The sequence below is a fragment of the Diabrotica virgifera genome, chromosome 2 (genome assembly GCF_917563875.1).
Source record: "Diabrotica virgifera virgifera chromosome 2, PGI_DIABVI_V3a".
Lineage (NCBI taxonomy): Eukaryota > Metazoa > Arthropoda > Insecta > Coleoptera > Chrysomelidae > Diabrotica > Diabrotica virgifera.
This window is the reverse complement of record NC_065444.1, coordinates 247,493,890-247,515,162: the sequence shown is the minus strand read 5'-3', so window position 1 is coordinate 247,515,162 and position 21,273 is coordinate 247,493,890. Positions and strand designations below refer to the sequence as shown.

The 21,273-nt window shown below is 31.3% G+C and overlaps 1 protein-coding gene across 1 annotated transcript in view; it reads left to right on the top strand.

The window, feature by feature from the left end:
- The window catches only part of LOC114327319 (cytochrome b5), a 102,629-nt gene extending 81,618 nt beyond the window's left edge, over positions 1-21,011 (top strand). Inside the window, exons 2-3 of the mRNA XM_028275906.2 lie at positions 7,321-7,526; positions 20,729-21,011. Coding sequence (XP_028131707.1) covers positions 7,321-7,526; positions 20,729-20,807 — 285 coding nt within the window. The 3' untranslated portion in view covers positions 20,808-21,011. The remainder of the gene's footprint in view (positions 1-7,320; positions 7,527-20,728) is intronic.
- The last annotated feature ends 262 nt before the right edge of the window (positions 21,012-21,273 follow it).

Genomic DNA, 21,273 nt, shown 5'->3' with positions numbered 1-21,273 from the left:
TGAAAGACCTAAGAAGATGGTTTTACCGCTTATCTGCAGAAATTTTTCGTGCGGCAGTTTCCAAAACTAAAATTGCCATTTGGATCGCCAACCTTCGAGAGGAGACGGGGTAATAATCAGCCCTATTCTGTATGTTTGATATCTATCGCGTCATATGTTTGGACTGGTATACTGTAACTCACATCGTAAGCAGGTTAAATCGAAATCGGCAATTTCTATTTCACGCGGTCAAGAGGGGGTGGCAACCCCGCATTGTCAAGCGAAATTAGTGTTCTGTGACCTGTTTGTTACTGGTTCTAAAATTGAACTACGACACCGTTGCCATATCTTCAATTTTTCATACTATCACACATACAGTTGCATTTTTAAAAATAGTTTCGAAATAACAAAAAGCAAAGTTTTGAAAAGTAAACAATAAAATATTAGTGTAAATATTGGACACAAAAACCTCAAAAGATGATAAATGGTTTTAAATCAAAGTTAATTAAAATTGTTATAAAAAAGAAGATAAACTGATAAATAAAAAAGATAGATGAAGATCAGATGTTTGATGTAAGATATTACTAATAATATACAATCTTAAGATTTGATTCCAGCTAAAATAACTAATAAACAACTTTTCCCAAAAACAACGTCTTTTCTATAATTATTTGCTTTTGTATAAGCGTTGATTGATACAAATACAAGTAAACTGTCAACGCTATAAGTCTATCTTTATATTTTAAACGTTCTTGTGCAATATATTCTTGTACATTATGCCATTGATTGAAATTGTACAAGAAATAAACAAAAAAAGTTTGGCAACACTGTGACTGGCAAACATTCAGCATTCAGATGCCAAATAAATTTTAAGGTTAGGTTCAATGCATACTCGTACAATATGTCTAAATTAAATATACAATTCCCTAAGTAAATTGTACCAACACAGACTAAAAATTAAGCAGATACAAAAGGTAAAAATACTAAGTACATAATGATAAATAAGTAGTAATAAATTATTTTTAGTAGATATAAAATATAAACGTCAAAACAAAATACAATGCGCTTGCGTCAAGCATAATTATTCCGATATCGAAATCTAATTTCGACAGGGTAAATGTTGTCGGAAGTCATTTCTATTCACTATTCCGATTGTAGAGATTCCGAGGGAGTTATGGAATACCGATTTTGACTATTTCTATTCGACTTGGCCACTTCTATTCGATTTTCCTGACTTCTATCATCGAAATGAGTTACAGAATAGGCATGAATAAGAGGAAGAAGATTTAAAATATACTAAATTTAATGTATGTGATATCTAACAAACTCCCAACACTTTTCTTTAACGAAAAAAAGGCTTTTTTAATGCTGCATTTACAGTATATGTACATTTCCAAAGCATTGTTTACTGCATTTGAAGATAAGAACTGGTTTAACGTTGACCTCATGACAGCCAAAGGTTAAAAATTAATACAACTCTCTGTACTTAGCATACGAATAAAAAAAATAAAAAGGTTTTACGATTTTATTACATAATAGCGGCTTCTCGTCTAAAATCTCAATCAAAAACGCGTTTCATTACAATCAGAGAGGTAGGGAGATCAACATAATTGGTCTGGGGCGCTTATTGTTCCGTTAGGTTGGATCACACTGCAACAAATTGACGGTGCCTCACGTATCATCTACATGTTTGGCCTTTGTCGTCGACCTTGGGATTCGTATTAACTACGACACTGACCATCAAATCATTGCTTAAAAAAACTTGGTTGCTTCAAATTGAACGTATTTCATCATTTCATGTATATTATATCTGTGTACCGTTTACAGGAAACAATGAAGAATATAGTCTAGGCGCCAGAGGGGTCACCGTGTCCTTTTCAATTCTGATGGACAAACTCTACGGTTTCTTATGGATTTTGGGCTGCTGATTACGAATTTCGAGGGTGGATTTCGATCCGAGTGGTCAAAAAATTGTTATAAACAATTTAATTGTTTATAAGGGTCTGGCTCATAAACTAAAAGAGATACAAAAAAATATTTCAAATAAAATTGAAGACCTATTTACAAAAACAACATAACTGTATTTTTAAGATTTCTGTAATTTTTTAGTGTAAAAATACAATTTCTATGAAAGAATTGGAAATTTTAATGATATTATTTATAGATATTATATCTATAATACTTATAAATAATGTCATTAAAATTTCCAATTCTTTCATAGAAATTAGGTTTTACACTAACAAATTACAGAAATCTTAAAAATACAGTTATGTTGTTTTTGTAAATAGGTCTTCAATTTATTCCTTAATAAAAAACGAAGAAAAAAACGTTTACTAAACATAAATGCAATAATTAGAACTCAAGATATTGTAAAATTAGTGCACAATGCAAATTGCAAAATAAGTATTTTTCGAAGCTTATCTATCGATCGTAGCTCGGCTTCTGCGCATGCAAATGAGCGTTAGAAGATCTCATTTTAAAGCTTAATTAATAGGCTTCGCGTTAAAAGAAGGTCAAGGCAATTACAGTCAATAATAGGGTACAGGAATTTAGTACCAGTGAGAATGGAGGGATTACTATATGCAGATGACTTACTACTAATAGCAGACAATAAAGGGAAAATGCAAAAATTAATACTATATGCAGATGACTTACTACTAATAGCAGACAATAAAGAGAAAATGCAAAAATTAATCGATATCTGGGTGGAGGACATAGAAAATTTGAAAATGGAGGTAAATGTAAAGAAAACGAAGACCATGATAGTAACCCAAAAGAAAAGGGAAGAAATAAACCAAACGATATTTAGGTGCAAAAACGAAATAATAGAAACAGTCTCGACGTTTGAATACCTTGGAGTAATAATATCAGAGGATGGAAAGATAGATCAAGAAATCTCATACAGAGCGAAAAAAGCAAATAAGATCTACTATGCACTAAATAAAACAATATTTGGAAAGGAAGAAATAGATAAAGAAATAAAACTGAAGGTATACAACGCAATCTCTGTACCAACTTTAATATATGCAAGTGAGACATGGGTAAACAATGCAAAAATAGACAGTACAATAAACGCAGCGGAGATGAAGCAGTTAAGAAAAATAGCAGGAAAAACGAAATTGGACAGAATAAGAAATGAAGATATTAGACAAAGACTGAAACAGGAATCGATAATAACCAAGATACAAAAAAGAAAATTAAAATGGTATGGACACATTAACAGAATGGACCAGGGAAGACTACCAAAGTAGGTGATGGAATCGAAAAGATAGGTAAAAGAAGGAAAGGGAGGCCAAGGAAGAGATGGATCGATCAGATTATAGATATTAGACAGGAAAAAGGAAAAACACATCAACAAATGAAAGAGTTAGCAAAGGACCGCAAGAAATGGAAGAGATGGATAGAAGATGAATAAAACCTCCGACGCCCCTGAGGGGCATAAGGAGTTTCGAGAAAGAAGAAGAATTAATAGGCTTCCAAACAAAGTTTGTTAAATTATTTTGACTATTTGTTTTTAAGTTATACCAGTTTGAAGTTGTAATTTTTTTTTAAAAATTGTACATTAATTTGTTTATAAGGGTTTCAAGCAAATTTGAACTATAAACATTTATATTTTAATTAATAATAATGATAACAGAACTCAAAAGGAACAATTTGAGCTTATGGAAATGTTCGTAAGTTTATTTGTGGCCAATATATCGATATTTTAATGGCGCGCTATGAGGCGCAAGATCGGCCCACAGTCAAGTAAGTATTTTTCGACGCTTTATTAAACTCGTCTTCTACACATATAAATGAGCTTTTCAAGGTCTCATTTTAAAGCTTAGTTAATAGACTTTTAAAAAAAGTTTGTCAAATTACTCTATCTTCATTTTTAAAGTTATACTCGTTTGAAGTTATAATTTTCTTTAAAAAAATTTGTACAATAATTTGATTATAAGGGTGTTTAGTAAATTTGAGCAATAAACATTTATACTTTAATTAGCATTAATAATAGAAGAACTCAAAAGGAATATTTTGAGCTTAGGAAAGTGTTCGTAGGTTTATTTTTGTCCAAGATATTGATAAATTAATAGCACGCTCTGAGGCTCAAGATCGGCGCACAGTCAAATAATATCACGGTAAAAACACCGATCGACTGCTGTCTTGTTAGACTATTTTGCTCAGGAGGCCTTGCCTATTCTTAATAAATAATATCAACTTACTTTTTAGTTATATTATTTCTGAAATATTAGTTTTTAATGTTTTTTTTCTCATTTAGTACAAAAAATAGAAGACAAAGTAAATAGACTGAAAGGTTATACGAGGTACAGTATGATGATTTAATTATAAGAATTATATGATAAAATTTTATTAGGATCTTCAAAAATGAAAAATGAAGATAACGTATATATACATAGAAATTATAATTTTCATCGAGAAGTTAGCGCGTGAACCTTTACGCTCTGAGCCGATCTTGCGCCTCAGAGCGCGCTATTAAAATATCGATATCTTGGCAAAAAATAAACTTGCTAACATTTTCGTAAGCTCAAAATGTTCCTTTTGAGTTCTTCTATCATTATTGTTAATTAAAGTATGAATGTTAATAGCTTAAATTTGCTTGAAACCCTTATAAACAAATTAATGTACAATTTTATTAAGAAAATTACAACTTCAAACAGGTATAACTTTAAAACAAATGAAGATAAAATAATTTAACAAACCCTATTAATTAAATTAATTTGTTTCAAAGCGTATTAATTAAGCTTTAAAATGAGACTTTATAAGGCTTATTTGCATGCGCAGAAGCCGAGTTACGATCGATAAAGCTTCGAATAATACTTATTTTGCAATTTGCATCGTGCACTAATTTTACAATATCTTGAGTTCTAATTGTTGGATTTGAGTTTAGTAAACGTTTTTTTCTTAGTTTTTTTTATTAAGGAACAAATTTTATTTGAAACATTTTTTTGTATCTCTTTTAGTTTATGAGCCAGAGCCAGAACAATTAAATTGTTTATAACAATTTTTTGACCACTCGGATCGAAAGCCACCCTCGAAATTCGTAATCAGCAGCCAAAAATCCATAAGAAACCGTTGAGTTGTCCATCAGAATTGAAAAGGACACTGAAAGTTTTTACCTCCGATTTCGTTGAACCTCCATCGATTTTCATGAAAATTGGTGAGTAATTAGAGGATACCTCAAGGAACAAAGGTGACATGATGCCAACTTGCGCTTTTACCCTGGGGGCCACCCCTTCTCGGGGGTGAAACTTATTTTATTAAAAATAATACCACAAGTCGATAGAGGGACAAATTATAAGCAAAATTTGTTATATAAAGTTATTAAAATAAATCAACACTTTTTGAGTTATTAAAGACCAGATTTTATTTTTTCGTAAAAAAATGCATGTTTTAAATCGGTTTTTCACGTATAAATCAAAAACTAGTAAGCTTTTACAAAAAAGTTATTATTACTGAAATTGAAGATAATAAAAAATTGAATACATTCCGCACATAAAGAACTAAACTAATGTTAGTTCAAAGTGAGTTATTGGCAATTGAATGTGTATTTTTTTCGACGAGTACTCAAATCTAAGTATTCAAGCTTAAATAACGGGAAAACGATGCAATGTATAAAATATTCCTTCTAAACGTTTGCCAAAGTACTTCGGAATACCTATCAGATGAGCTTCAGAACAAGGTAATAGCGTCAAAATTAAGCAAGTTATAATGAAAATAAAATAACTGTTTCGAATTTTTTAGGAAAAAGTGAAAAATTAAACATACGCCATTTCCACAAAAATTAAAATTTATAGTAATCCTTACAAGAACTTCTTTATATTAGCATAATTAATGTTTTCGATAATTTTGACCGGTTTAGAATGCATATTTTTGAAAAAAAGATTTAATTTAACAAAATCATAATTTTTAAAATTATTGTAATTCTCATATTCTTTTGATAATAACTCCAAAAATACTCAATATACGTAAAAAATTATATATAACCAAATTTTAGTTTTTTCTATTGCAAATATTTTACCTGTTTTACCATTTCTATAGGGTAAAGAATAACCGAGATAGAAACGTTTAAATCTTAAATTTTGCTGTGGGAACCATGCAACCGGGGTCATTGAACCTTTTATTTTTAAAAAAGTAAGGGGTTTAAAAGATTAGGTTCAACGTGCTTAAGTAGCACCTGGAATTATCTTTCAAACAGTTCTTAGATGAACCTGATATCGTAAACACGAACGGGTTTATTAAAAAAAAACAATAAAATTTTTGGAAAAATTTTTAAAAGATAAATTTTGAAAAAATTTTGAAGCATAAATTTTAACGCTATCAACATGTTCGGGGGCTCATTTAATAGATATTTTTAAGTACTTTGACAAATGTTTAATAAGTTTATGTTATAAAATGCATCAATTTCTCGTTATTTCAGCTTGAATACTTAGAGTTTTTTACTCGCCGAAAAAAAAATATATTCAATTACCTATAATTCACTTCTAGTTAACACAAAAAGGTGTTTGTAGTAAGGGCTTTGTTTAATTTTTTATTAGCCTCAATTTTGATAATTATAACTTTTTTGTAAAAACTTACACTTTTTGAGTTATTGATGAAAAATTGGTTAAAAACATGCATTTTTCTCAAGAAAAATTAAAATTTTTGATCTTTAATAACTCAAAAAGTTTTGATTTATTGTAATAACTTTATATAACAAATTTTGCTTGAAATTTGTCCCTCTATCGAATTATGGGATTATTTTTAATAAAATAATTTTCACCCCCGAGAAGGGGTGGCATCCACCCCCATGGTAAAAGCGCAAGTTAGCACCATGTCACCTTTGTTCCTTGAGATATTCTCTAATAACTCACCAATTCTCATGCATATCATGCAAATCGGAGGTAATAGCTCATATCCACCTTCAGTGACTCCACTATAGACTAAATAGGGGGATTAGATGTAACAGTTTTGAACGTGTTGTTCGGGGTAATCAGAAAGACGCGAAGTTTAAGACGTATTATGACAAAGCCGGCCATATCGATAGTACATAGACGCGATTATTTCCAAAGGCATTCTTTTGTAAGAACACGTAAAGTGTGGTCGCAATTACGAAAACACTTTTACATTTCGTCAACTTATCAGTATCTATAATCTAGTTGTCTATTTTATTAATTAAAACTGTTAAGCATCATACGGACTTTTATTGCGAGTGTCTTTAACGAATCCTACACTTATATATTTTTACTTCAAACTATTTTGTTTTCTTTTAAACAAATTATACTTATTCAAATTATATATTTTTACTGCAAATTATTGTTTTAAACAAGTTTCACTAACATGATATAATTTTGTTTGCAGCACCCAGGTGGTGAAGAAGTTCTGCTAGAACAGGCTGGTAAAGAAGCTAGCGAGGCATTCGAAGATGTCGGCCACTCCAGCGACGCCAGAGAGCTGATGGTCAAATACAAAGTAGGGGAGGTCGTCGAAGAAGAACGTACTGCCGTTAAAGCCAAAAATGTCGACTGGGGAGTATCGAGTAACAACGAGAGTTCATCGTCGCAGAAGTAAGCCTATTATGATTTTCTATTTTTGACAATTTTGACTACTTTACTTTCTACACTTACCGGCATAATTAACCTAGTCCAGGGTAATAAGGATTTTCTCGGGACAATCAAAGATCCAGGTAGCTGACTACTTTTTTAGTTACTGTCCTATAGGAAGAAAACCTACCTGTTTCCTGCCTAGAGTTCGTGTCCATTTTTTAATTATTAACAATTTAATGCAAAAATCGCGATTTTTTCGATTTTTTGCACTCCATTCAAAAACTGAATAGTTGACATAAAATTACAAAATTCAGTTTTTTAGAACATTGAAAAACGTTCAAAATGCCGATTTTTTAAAGTTAAAAAGGTAATTTGTTGCTACGCAAAGTTATTCTATTTGTTTATCCCAGAGACCTGTTTTGCAATAAGATAAGACAGAAAATAATGAAGATAGAGCAATTCTGAGTATGCCAAATGAAAGTAGAAGAGTGATAGTATCAAAATGTATTAAAAAAAGATACAAAAATTAATTAACATCAAAAATCCTAATGCCAAATTTTTAAAATTTTGTAGTTTATAAACATTTAGAATAACTTTAAAAATGTTGTCCGTAGAAACAATATTTTTATATATTCGAAAAGATAGTATTTTAACACGAATTTTCAAATAAAAAAATTTAGCCTGGGCTCATTTGGGACAAAGTTAGCCATATGTTTTTTTAATTCACAGCTAATTTGTTTATAATAATTAAGGAATCTCATTAATGCCATTTTAAAGAATGGGATTTGTATTTTTTCTTAAAAAAATTGCACAAACCTTATACCTTCACAGCACCCTCTACGATTTTTCAAAAATGTAGTGCAAACGATTACTAGGGGGAACCTACAAATCCAGCGAGTTAAAATACAGAAAAAGCAATTTCAAGCGAATATTTTTTTAATTGGTATGTAATTTTTACGTACATTACAAATATGCAATTTGTTTATAAATTTATTAATTAATAAACAGTCTAATTTGTTTAAACAATTCTTGAAAAAGTATTTTTTTTACAAAAATATATTTTTTTAATCATAGTATCATTAATGATCACAGAAAAAGTTAAATACACTTTAATAAATAAATGATTTTTATTAGATAATTATTTATTGAAGATAATTTATTTATTAAAGTATACCTTAACTTTTTCTATGATTAATAGGGATAGTATGATTAAAAACATGGATTTTTGGGAAAAAATTATTTTTTCAAAAATTGTTTAAACAAATTAGACTGTTTATTAAATAATACATGTCTAGACAAATTGCTTATTTGTAATGTACAGAAAAATTACATACAAATTAAAAAAAGAACGATCAAAATATATTCAGTAGATCCCGAGATATAGAAAATGATAGTAGTTTTAAGTTGCTTTTTTTAGTTTCTGAACTCGTGCATTTGTCGGCTCCCAGCTCCCCCTTCACTTATCACGACTAGTCACCAATTGAACTACATTTTTAAAAATTCGTGTAAAATACCAGCTTTTCTAATATGTAAAATGACTTTTTCTACGGACAATATTTTTAAAGTTATTCTAAATTTTTTTAAACTACAAAATTTCACAAATTTGGCATTAGGATTTTTCACTATATTAGATAATTTTTTTATCGTTTTTTAGTACATTTTGATAGTATCAGTTTTCTACTTTCATTTGGGATACGCAAATTGCCCTATCTTCATTATTTTCTGTCTTATGTTATTGCAAAATAAAGGTCTCTGGGATAAACAATTAGAATAACTCTTAAACTAATTAATGGATCGGTCTCAAACTTTGAGGGTTTGTTAAGTACCCCAATACCCAACTTTGGGTGAAACACTAAAGTTCTAAGGTAGTTTTAGTAAAAGTTATTAACAAATAACGATTTTCACTTATTTTGCAGTTTGCGTAGCAACAAATTAACTTTTTAACTTTCAAAAATCGGCATTTTGAAGGTTTTTTAATGTTCTAAAAAATTAAATTTTGTAATTTTATGTCAACTATTTAGCTTTTGAATGGGGTGCAAAAAATCGAAAAAATCGCGATTTTGGCACTAAATTGTTAATAATTAAAAAACGGACGCGAACTCTAGGCAGGAAACAGATAGGTTTTCATCCTATAGGTATACAATAACTAAAAAAGTAGTCAGCTACCTGGATCTTTGAGTGTCCCGAACATGGTCTATTTTTAGCTTATTACCCTGGTCTAACCGCCCACCTTGTATTTCTTTCATACATACATAACATACATAATGGATGTTCCTCTTATACCGGAAGGTGTCGAGGTGTCTTTACTCGTTATTTCCTGCGAAAATACGCCACTTTCTTCTATCCCTAGCTAATTTTTTGGCTTCCTTCCACGATTTTCCTCTATTCTTCGATTTTTTCATCACACTTGTATTCCAGGTTTTCCTTGGTCGGCCTCTCCTGTTTTTCCCTATCGCCCTCGCTTTCCATATCATTTTAACTTCTCTGTTGTCATTCATTGCACTTAGAACTTTCGTAGTTCGCTTAGAAAATTCTAACAACATACTTAAATCGTTCACCAAATTTCATTAAAGTCGACCTGATAGATTTTGCAGAATAATTTTGCAATCTAATGTTTTTTAAAATAGTTCAAATTTTTTAATAACTTTCTGAAGAAAAAGTAGACCGTTTAGAAGTTTGCTAATTTTTTTCATATAACGAGGTTCTCTACCTATCTAATATACTTTACATAATTAAAATCGGATTTTTGAAGGGCTCGGGGCAATAAGGGACCTAAGCCTAATTTGAAAAGTTTTGAGTAAATCACGTTTAAAGTTTTTGACTAAATCCTGAAATCATATTTTTATATTTTATAATGTTTACCTTAATTCCTTACATGCATAATTAATTATTAAATATATTTTTTTCAAAGAAACATACAAAATGAAACTGCACTTGTTAAAAAAAAATTTATTAAACAAATAAATGTGGCTTATGACCTTTTTGAAAATACCAAAATGAATCATTCTAAAATCAAGAATACACCTACAATATTATTTTTTATTAAAAAAAATCGGTTTTATCATCCTTGTCTACTTCCTCTGCTTCATCAACTTGGTTATAGTCTTGTTCAATGTTACTTGTACCGATTCCAATAATACTGAGATTAAACTGCTGGTTTACGAGAGGAATATATTGTAAAAGTTTCTTTATCTTGAATTTTTTTGATGCTCAGTACTATTGGTCCTCCATATATATGTTTTTGAAACTTTTTGTTGTCACCAAATTTTACAACACTCTTACCAACATTTACTTCATCAAACGCTCCATTTAGGGTATGTTTAATGAATATGGAATTTGGGTGTTCGCTATCGAACCAAAAAGGGACCAAGCCAAATACTAAATAAAATACTTTTTTGGTCTTAAAACGTGTTATTGACAACCGAATTTAAATAGAATATTAGTCTTAATGGCTCTTTATCAATAAAAAATTTAAAACAGGTTACTTATGGCTACGTTTTACTAAAAAAGTAAATTTATTGTTATTATAACTTATTAAGACACAAGCCACATATCCTACAGCAAGAAGGTCTCAAGCCACTAAAATGTTTTCTTACCTTTTTCGGAGAAGATTCAACACTTTCACTGGAACTCTTGTGCGGAGAATATTCTCGATCCTTTACAGAATCGTCAGAGTCAAAATCCGAACCTGAACTACTGTATTTTTCCTTATAAAATAATTGTTTTTCTTTCAACACTCTTCGACACCGTGTCGCCATATTGATTTTACTGTGGCTTATAACGTTCTTGCTTAAAAATTTTCCATGATTTTGCAAGTCGGCAACAAGGTCGTTATAGCCTGGTGGCCACATCTATTGCCCAATAGCCGTAAAACTTCGCTGGTGGCTTGAGATCATTGTTACAGAGCCAGTTTTACTAAAATCTTCAAATTTCAAAAAATGTGGCTTAGGTCCCTTATTGCCCCGAGCCCTTCATTTAACCGGCCCCTAGTACTGTTTTAAAGTTATAAACAAATTTTTGGCTTATAAACAAATACAGTGAAGACGTTTAAGTTGACATAAATTCATTTTCTCGAGAATAGGCGTCTCTGGAGATAAATCCCGAAAAAGGTCGACTTTTATTTTTAAATTCCAATTTTTTCGTATATATATCACTAGTGACGTCATACATCTGAGCGTGATGACGTAATCGATGTTTTTTTAAACGAGAATAGGTGCGGTGTGATAGCTCAATCAAAAGGCTATTCAATCTTGTATTTACTAATTTAAACATTAACATAATTATTTATACAGGGTATGAATTATACATCATCACACCCAGATGGATGACGTCAATAGCATGATATTTATGCCAAAACATTATAATTTAAAAATAAAATCAATCTGTTTCGGGATTTATCCCTAGAGTCGCCCATTCTCAAGAAAATGAATTTATTCCAACTCAAACATCCTCACTGTATTTGTTTATAAGCCAAAACATTGTTTATAACTTTAAAACAGTGTTGAGGCCGCTTAAATAATCCGATTTTAATTCTGTAAAGCGTATTAGATAGGTAAAGAACCTCTTTATGTGTAAAAAAATTAGCAAACTTCTTAATGATCTACTTTTTGTTCAGAAAGTTTTTAAAAAACTTTAACTTAAAAAAAATGTAGATTGCAAAATTATTATGCAAAATCTATTAGATCGATTTTAATTAAATTTGGTGGACGGTTTAAGTATGTTATAATGTATGGTCTAAGCGAATTACGAAAGTTCTAAGTGCAACCAATGAACCATGAAGGTTCTATGTTCAACCAAAGTGGTTGAAAAACATTGAATAAAATCAGTCATTTTTTGCTCCCTTATTTTCTATTTATTGCTATTTTGCAGAAAGGGTAATAATTTAAAACATTTTAAACCAATCGTATATTAAACAAAATTCAATTATCTTTATTTTCTTTCCCTACGACTTTGTTCCAAAATGAATCGTGCTAAAGTTATAAGCAATGAAATAGAAAAAAATCGATATTTTTCAAAATTTTTAAATATTTAAATTTTTTTATTAATGTACCAGGCATATTTGAGAAGGAGCATAAGTCAATTATAATTATTGAAGTTGTCACCTAACTTTATCTGCAAAAATCCGAATGCCACCTCACATCATCATCATCATCATTGGCTCGACAGCCCTTTCTGGGTCTTGGCCTGTTCCAGGATTCTTCTCCACTCTGATCTGTTTCGTGCTTTTTTTCTCCAGTTTTTTATTTTTAAGGTTTTTATATCATTTTCTATTTGTTCTAAATATCTCAGCTTCGGTCTTCCTCTTGTTCTTTTTCCTACTGGCATCTGTTTGAATATGTTGTTTGGTATTTCGCCTTCTTCCATTCTTTCTATATGTCCCATCCAACGCAGCCGTCCTATTTTAATGAATGTTATGATATCTGGATCCTGGTATATTTCGTATAGTTCAAAGTTGTACCTTCTTCGCCAAATTCCATTTTCTTTTGTGCCCTTATATATGTGTCGCAAGATTTTTCTTTCAAAGGTGGCTAGCAATGTTTCCTCTCTTTTAGTGAGTGTCCAGGTTTCTGAGCCGTATGTGAGTACCGGTCTTATTAGGGTTTTGTATATTTGGCATTTTGTTTTCCTTGCGACGTTGTCTGATCTTAGTTGCCGAATTAAGCCATGATAACTTTTATTGGCAATAAATATTCGCCTCTTCACTTCCTCTGCTACGTTATTATCAGATGTGACTAGGGATCCCAAGTATGTAAAGTTTTTTACCCCCTCAATGTTGTATTCTCCTATTGTTATATTTTGTGGCTGCCTTATTTCTGTGTTTTTACTTACCTGCATATATTTTGTTTTGTTCTGGTTGATTTTCAGGCCACTATTTTGTGCAGCTCGTTCTATTTGATTGAATGCCTCTATCATTTCTCTTCTTGATCTTGCGATTATGTCAACATCATCTGCAAATGCTAGTATTTGCACGCTTTTATTAATTATTGTTCCTCGAGTATTGACTGTTGTGTCCCTCATTATTTTCTCGAGTACAATGTTGAACAAGATGCATGATAGAGCGTCTCCCTGGCGTAGTCCCTTTTTCACATCTATTGTTTCCGTTAGTTCGTTTTGTATCCGGATTTTACTTTCTACTTTTAGAGATTCTTTTATCAGTTCTATTAGTTGTGTTGGTATATTAAATTCTTTCATTGCTTTTATTAAGAATTCTCGGTTTATATTGTCATATGCGCTTTCGAATTCTATGAAGAGAATGACGTTGGACATTATTTTGTATGCTGCATTCAGCAGCGTGATTCCACAGTAGTTTCCACATTCTAACTGATTCCCTTTTTTATGTAATGGTACAATAATACCACTATTCCACTCCGCTGGTAGCTGTTTATTTGACCATATCTTTGTTATCAATACATGTATTGTTTTCTGTAGTGCGTCTCCTCCTTCCTTCAGTAATTCCGATGCTACTTGATCCGATCCCGGTGATTTATTGTTCTTTAATTTGTCTACTGCTGTTCTAATCTCGGCTATTGTTGGTGGACTCTTTTCTCTGTTGTCTGCTTGGTCTAATGGTATATCAGGGTTCGTCTCACTCCCATCTCCTTCAAGCTTTTCCGTAAAATGTTCTGTCCATCTTCTTATCCACCTCACATCCACCTCAAAACAGATCCGCCCTGGTCTACGATTCAAATGTACAAAATCGTAATACGACCAGCAGTGACATAAGGAAGTGAAACATAGACGTTGAGAAAGAAAGAATTTAATAAACTTTTAGTATGGGAACGCAAAATCCTGCGAGTTATATAAATATGGTCCTTGCAGGGACAGTTTGACAAATGGAGGAGCAAATACAGCAATGAATTAGAGACTCTTTTCTGGCGGGGAAACATCGTGAGATACATAAAAGCCAATAGACTAAGACGTGGTCACGTGGTACGGAGTGGTACGACAGAATGATTAGCAATGCGTTTTGGGAAAGGCCAGACGTTAGAAGACCGGCATGATGGTCTAGAATTCTAGAAAAAGGTGTTTTACAAATGTTACTAAACTGACTTTACTTTTCTATGATCTTTTAGGCACTAATGTTTAGTTTTAGTTGACTTTATTTATTTTTAATAACTTACTTCTAAACAAATGAAAAACACTGAATTTATATCTTTTATTTTACAAACTACGATATTTAATTTATTTATTACACCAAATCTACTAATTTATCTAATTATAAATTAAAAAATACCGCGCCTGTTACATATCAAAGTACACCGACGATTTCAAATTCACAACTGACTTACTAATTCCAAAAAACCCCTATTTATACATTATTACAATGTTCCAGAATAAGAAAGATTATTACGGAAGAATTCGTCTTATTCTAGAATAATAATCGAAGGGTTATTTACATAAATATCAAATAAGCATTTTCTAGAATGAAAAAGAAATATCGAGGTGTGTACCCGTTAAAAAGGTCCCCCTTTTAAATGCATTCACAAACACATAAATCAAATTCGGTAAACAAAAAGGGGTCTGTTAAATTATAATAAATAGGCAAGGAGCTGAAAACAGTCGGGTGAGAAAATTATGTCACAGGTGGAAAGATGCAGTCAGAGAAGACTTGGAGAAGATGGAAGTTAGATCATGGGAAATAGTAGCACAGGACCGGAACCAATGGAAGACAATAGTAAACGCGGCAAAGACTCACGACGAGTTGTAAATGCCAAAGATGATGAAGACAAGAGTGAAGAATTATTGGATTCCATTATTACAGGCGACGAAACATAGTGTTTCACTTTACCCTCGAAACCAGGCAGAAATCACGTGAATGGCGTCACTAAATTTCGCCGAAGCCGAAGAATTGTAAACAATTACAGCCTGCTGGGAAAGTCATGGCAACCGTCTTTTGGAACAGGAAGGGCCTATTGTTAATCGACTTTTTGTCTCATGGAACAACAGGTAACTCAAGGCAGATATCGCGAGACATTAAAAAGACTGCGACGTGCGATCTCAAATCGCCGGCGAGGATGATTGTCCTGTGGTGTGAGGCTTCTCCATGACAACGCTCGACCTCATGTCTCACATCAAACTGAACAAATTGTGAGAGATTGTGGCTAGACCATCCTCATATACATTCCGGACCTAGCACCAAGTGATTATCACGTATTCCCAAAATGAAAGTAACACTTGGGTGGCTTACACTTAAGTGCTGATGATGAAGTCAAGGAAAAGGTTACACCAGTCCTCAAAAGATTGGCGGTAGAATTCTATAACATGGGGATAGAAAAGATGGAGCATCATCTGCAAAAGTGTTTGGACAGAAACGGCGATTATGTAGAAAAATAACGTAAGTTTTGACTTTTAAAATGATGCATTAAGGACAAAAATAAAGATGTATATTTTTAAAAATCATGGGAACATTCTTTTACGAATACCCCTCGTAGGATTTGCATAGTCATCCTAGATTTGACAAAGTGTAAAAAATATCCTTGAGAATAAAAATAAAATAGAGAGTCATCTGATGTAGAATATTATGATATAATTAACCTTCATCAAATTGTTTATCATGCATTTATTGAATAAATTGAAAATAATTTCGAAATGTATTTTTATCTACTCTATCACATATTATGCATAAGTTTTTAATTTTTGAAAACTGTCATTGTAGATAGCAGTGCGTGAAAGATTTAAAGTGTGCGTGAAGTAACAATGTATTTTAAATGGGATTTACTTTTTCGCACTGTTTTTTGGCACACTTTCATATAATCAAATATCCTTAACTTTCGCGTTGTCATGGTGATAACATAACGAGCAATAAAGTACGACAAAAGTTTTGACAATTTTGTGGTTTGAAAGAAGTTTAAATGTCAAAGTTCTAAAAATTGTTGAATAGAAATTAATTCCAGTGACGAAGAGTTACAGTTTTTTTATTTGTTTATCGTAGATAAAATATTGTATGGAACTGTGCGTGAAGTACTTTTTGCGAACTTACGCGATGTATAAACATCGCGTGCGTTCGCAAAAAGCATACTTCACGAATTGTTTCATAAATAACTATTTTATGGTAACATAATCTTTGATCGTTCTAATAGTTTGTCAAGAAGCAACCTAGTTCATCTTTAAATTTGAAAAAAAAGCTTCATTATTCAGTATTAATTTGTTATAGTCTTATAATAGTCCATATTAAAGAATAAACATTAGATTTTCATTATGTAATTTTTCTACTTATTTTCTACTCTCTATTTAAAACAACAATACATTTGTATTATTCTATTATCCAGAGCTGACGGAAGAGAATATTAGATGTTGTTTAAATAATATACGAGGGCAAGGCAAAAAGATGTCGGACGCATTACTTCAAATAAAATTTGATGCATTTGATGGATTGTCGCTAATAGAAACTCATGAAAAATCGGTTTGAATCAGCCTTGAATAGGTAATTGATCTTTCGGTCCGATTGAAAACGGAGGAACAATTTATTAGGAATTCTGTCCGAGACAAAATAATATAAAACAACACGGAATAAGTAACGGAAAAGAAACAATAAGAAAACAAGTAACACGGAATAAGAAAAAATGAAAATCAGTAGAATATGGCAACAAACAAGATAGGCTGTTGGTTATGTTCAAAAGAAGAGAGAAAAGAAACTATGACGTTAACGGGATTTTATTATCTCATATGGTCAATGGACCTCTAAATTTGAAAAAACCGCGGAGTGCTACCATTTAAATTGGTGCGTTTTTGAGAAAGGGGTGAATTAGTCCCTAGGCACAGGGTGAATTAGGGTGAGTTCTATGAACTTTTGGTACAAACACGTCTACAGGAAAAGTGTTCCTGGTTAAATTTACTATCGAAATATCACATTTTAAAGTCAAAAATATTTTTTTTACAAAAATATATTCAAAAGAAAAGCGAGAAACAAACACGAAAGAAAGCAATTTTGTTTATTGCCCCATAACTTTTTTCTACGGGGATATAGGTATAGGCATTGCTTCAGCGAAAAATAACTTCCCTCCTTCCTCTTTAAAACGAAGTTTCGTAAAAGTCTCTAGGATTTACATTTTCCGAAATAGATTTTTTCAAAATTCGCCACACAGCATTTTTGAGAAATTTTCCCCATTATTTCGCAAACATTGTTCTGTAACTTATTTCTAGGTATACTCAATGGTACACTTTATAGAAAGAGAAGTCAATTACCTTTAAAATGGTCAATCGTATAAGATTCTACGGCTCTTTTTAAGCAAGTTATGCTTTTTCAAGGTTTTATACTTTTACTGATTTTTCACATTTTTAATGATTATTTTTTAAATTTCTCATTATGACTTTTTTTTGTACATTTAGGTATATATATTGTGGAGTAGAAAAAAGGTTGTTTTCTTTACTTTAAAATGGTGTACTGACTATTTTCAAAACAAAATATCCGTAGGATATCCAAGGGTATCCGTAATTTGAGAAAAATTTAATTTTTTTTTCAATTAGAAGAATATAATTGCATATTATAACATAGTTTTTAATTCCAAATAACTTTTCTTTATAACACTTTTCGATATTGTGAAAAATAACGGTACTTTACTCTTGAGCAAAATTCATATTTTTTAACATACCTCGTACACTATTAATAAAATTTTATATCTGATGATTGCATCTTAGGTTATAAGCTATTCAGAACATTTTATAAAGAATATTTTTTTTTCATAAAGATAATATGTAATAAAAAAGTTTTCCATATGGTTCCAACTTCGTGGGACCTATTGCATGTGTAAATATATTTTTTTACGATACACCATTTTAAAGTAAAGAAAATAAGCTTTATTTTCTATTGCACAATGTATATACCTAAATATACAATAAAAAAAGTTATGAGAAATTTAAAAATAATCGTAAAATATATCAAAAATCATTAAAAGTATAAAATTTTGAACAACCATATCTTGCTTAAAAATAGTCATACACCCTTTTACAATAGACCATTTTAAAGATTATTAACTTTTCTTCCTACTAAATGCAACATTACATACACATAGTTTCAAAAGTTATGCATCACCCCTCATATTCACGATGTTTACGTTTTTATAAATCCGTATTTTTATCACATATTTAATGGGCCTTTTTTATAAAAAATAGACCTTTTCTGGTTTTTTATTTTATTTGAATACCCATTTAATTGACCTGGTTTTGCCAAGGTGTAAACATTTGAAAAATTTATTCTGGTGAAATTTTTGAAAACGTGAATGAATGATTGAATGAGTGAATGAATGAGTGAAATGAATCATACTTTAATTTCTGAGTTGGACCATATTATAATTATCGATTTAGTTAAAGATGCCCATTCACAGCGGTTCGTGGCGGAAAGAGTGGGTGTTTCTCAGAGTGATGTCTCACGGATGTGGAATAGGTTCCTGGAGACAAACTCGATACGGAATAGAGCTCGGTCTGGTAGACCCCGAGTTACCAATGATCGACAGAATAGATATATCAGAATTTCCATCCGTAGAAATTCTTCTATGTCTGTACCAGCCCTCCAAAGAGAATTCAGGCATGCTACAGGAGTCAGAGCATCGTTGGCTACAATAAGAAGAAGAATTTTGGACTCAGGTTTGAGAAGTTGTCGACCAATAAGAGTTTCTCAGCTACAACCTAGACATTTTTTGGACCGCCTCCAGTGGCCTTAAGAACACACAGCTCCCCCAACTGTTTTGGAATTTCGTGCTTTTTTCAGGCGAGACCGGAATCTGTTTAAATAGTGATAACCGGCGAATTCGTGTGTGGCTAGTTGTGCAGCTCTTGTTGACTCTCGCCACACACGAATTTGCCGGTTATCACTATTTAAGCAGATTCTAGTCTCGTCTGAAAAAAGCACAAAATTCCAAAACTGTTGGGGGAGCTGTATGTGTTCTTAAGCCCACTATAGGCGGTCCAAAACATGTCTAGGTTGTAGCTGAGGAACTCTTATTGGTCGACGACTCCTCAAATATGAGTCTAAAATTATTCTTCTTGTGATACAGACAGAACAATGTCTACGGATGGAAATTCTAATATATCCATTATGTCGATCACTGGTAACTCGGGGTCTACCAGACCGAGCTCTATTCCGTATCGAGTTTGTCTCCAGGAACCTATTCCATATCCGTGAGACATCACTCCGAGAAACACCCACTCTTTCTGCCACGAACCGCTGTGAATGGCCTTCTTCAACTAAATCGATAATTCTTATACGGTCCAACTCAGAAATTAAAGTACGAATTTTTAATCACGTTTTCAAAAATTTCACCAGAATAAATTTTTCAAATGTTTACGCCTTGGCAAAACCATTTCAATTAAATGGGTATTCAAATAAAATAAAAAACCAAAGAAGGTATGTTTTTTATAAAAAAGGCCCATTAAATATGTAATAAAGATACGGATTTATAAAAGCGTAAACATCGTGAATACGAGGGATGATGCATAACTTTTGAAACTATGTGTATACCTACGTAGCTACGTAGAAAAAAAGTTACAGAACAATGTTTGAGAAGTAACAAGAAAAATGGGCCAAAATCTCTGAGTGGATATTCTTGAGTTAAAGTTGATTTCATGTAATCTTTCAATAAAGTCGTCCCAGGAACGCAACTCATAAATATTGGCAATATCATTTTAAAGGCTTCTACTTGAAGATGTATAATATAATGTCTGAATTGCCGATATAAATGAGTCAGATTAAATTAAATTATTAGAGAATTTTTTACTAAGCAACAACATTTTTGTTTAAGTTATTAATATTTTGTATTTTGGCAACGACGTCCGATGTGGAAGTCGAATATTTTTCAAGTTAAATTGTGGCTTATTTCCCAATTAGAATACGAGTATTTAATATTTACTTGAGATTTAATCCGTAAAACGCAAAACATTTACATTAACATTTATTCTAGTTGTCGATAGATGGCGCTATAATCGAAAAAAAAATTATTTACGAATTATATAATATATTATCTACGAATATAATCTGTACAATTTATAAGACTATACAAATCAAAGAAAATGTGACAACTGTCAGATTTAACTAAAATGTCATGTTAGAATAAATGTTATAAATTTATATTATCACGGACTTACCTTTTTTTCTATCATTTGTGACGCACTGAAAAATGCACATGAAAAGAAGCATACAATAGGCTATTCATCTAATTTTTAATATACGATTTTAATGCAATATTCGTTTCTAGTGCTATATTGATATAAAATATTTTTTGTTTCAGTTCCTTCAAATCCTGGTTGATCCCAATCGCTTTGGGAGTGCTCGCCACCATCTTGTACCGTGCCTATTTTCAATCCTGAGGAAAGTAGATTTAATTGAATTGTCAAAGAACTCCGATGAAAGCATTTATGGTTCTAGGGACTATTATTCATATAATATAGCTTATTTTCTATTTGATAACTATCAACTTAGATTTATTATCCAATTGTAGCTAGGACTTTGGTCTTAAATTTGTTTTAAAATAATACAAGTTAAATATAATTAATTTTACAATTAAGTGAAAACTGTGTTTTATTTTGTATTTCTTTCATGTTTTGATGTAAAATCCCGCTTTATAATAAGTGTTGAGTTTAAATTGTGCTGATTTCAAGTTGCAGTATAATAAGCAGCACATTTTGATTTCTGGATTGAAACGTTTAAAGTGAATGTAGTAAAGTTTTATTTTCCATTAGAAAAGGTTTTTGTTTTGTCATCTCAGTATCGTATTTTTTTTAATTTCTTTAAGATTTTATTTGGCCCAATGGAGAAAAAAAAACATCAAAGGCA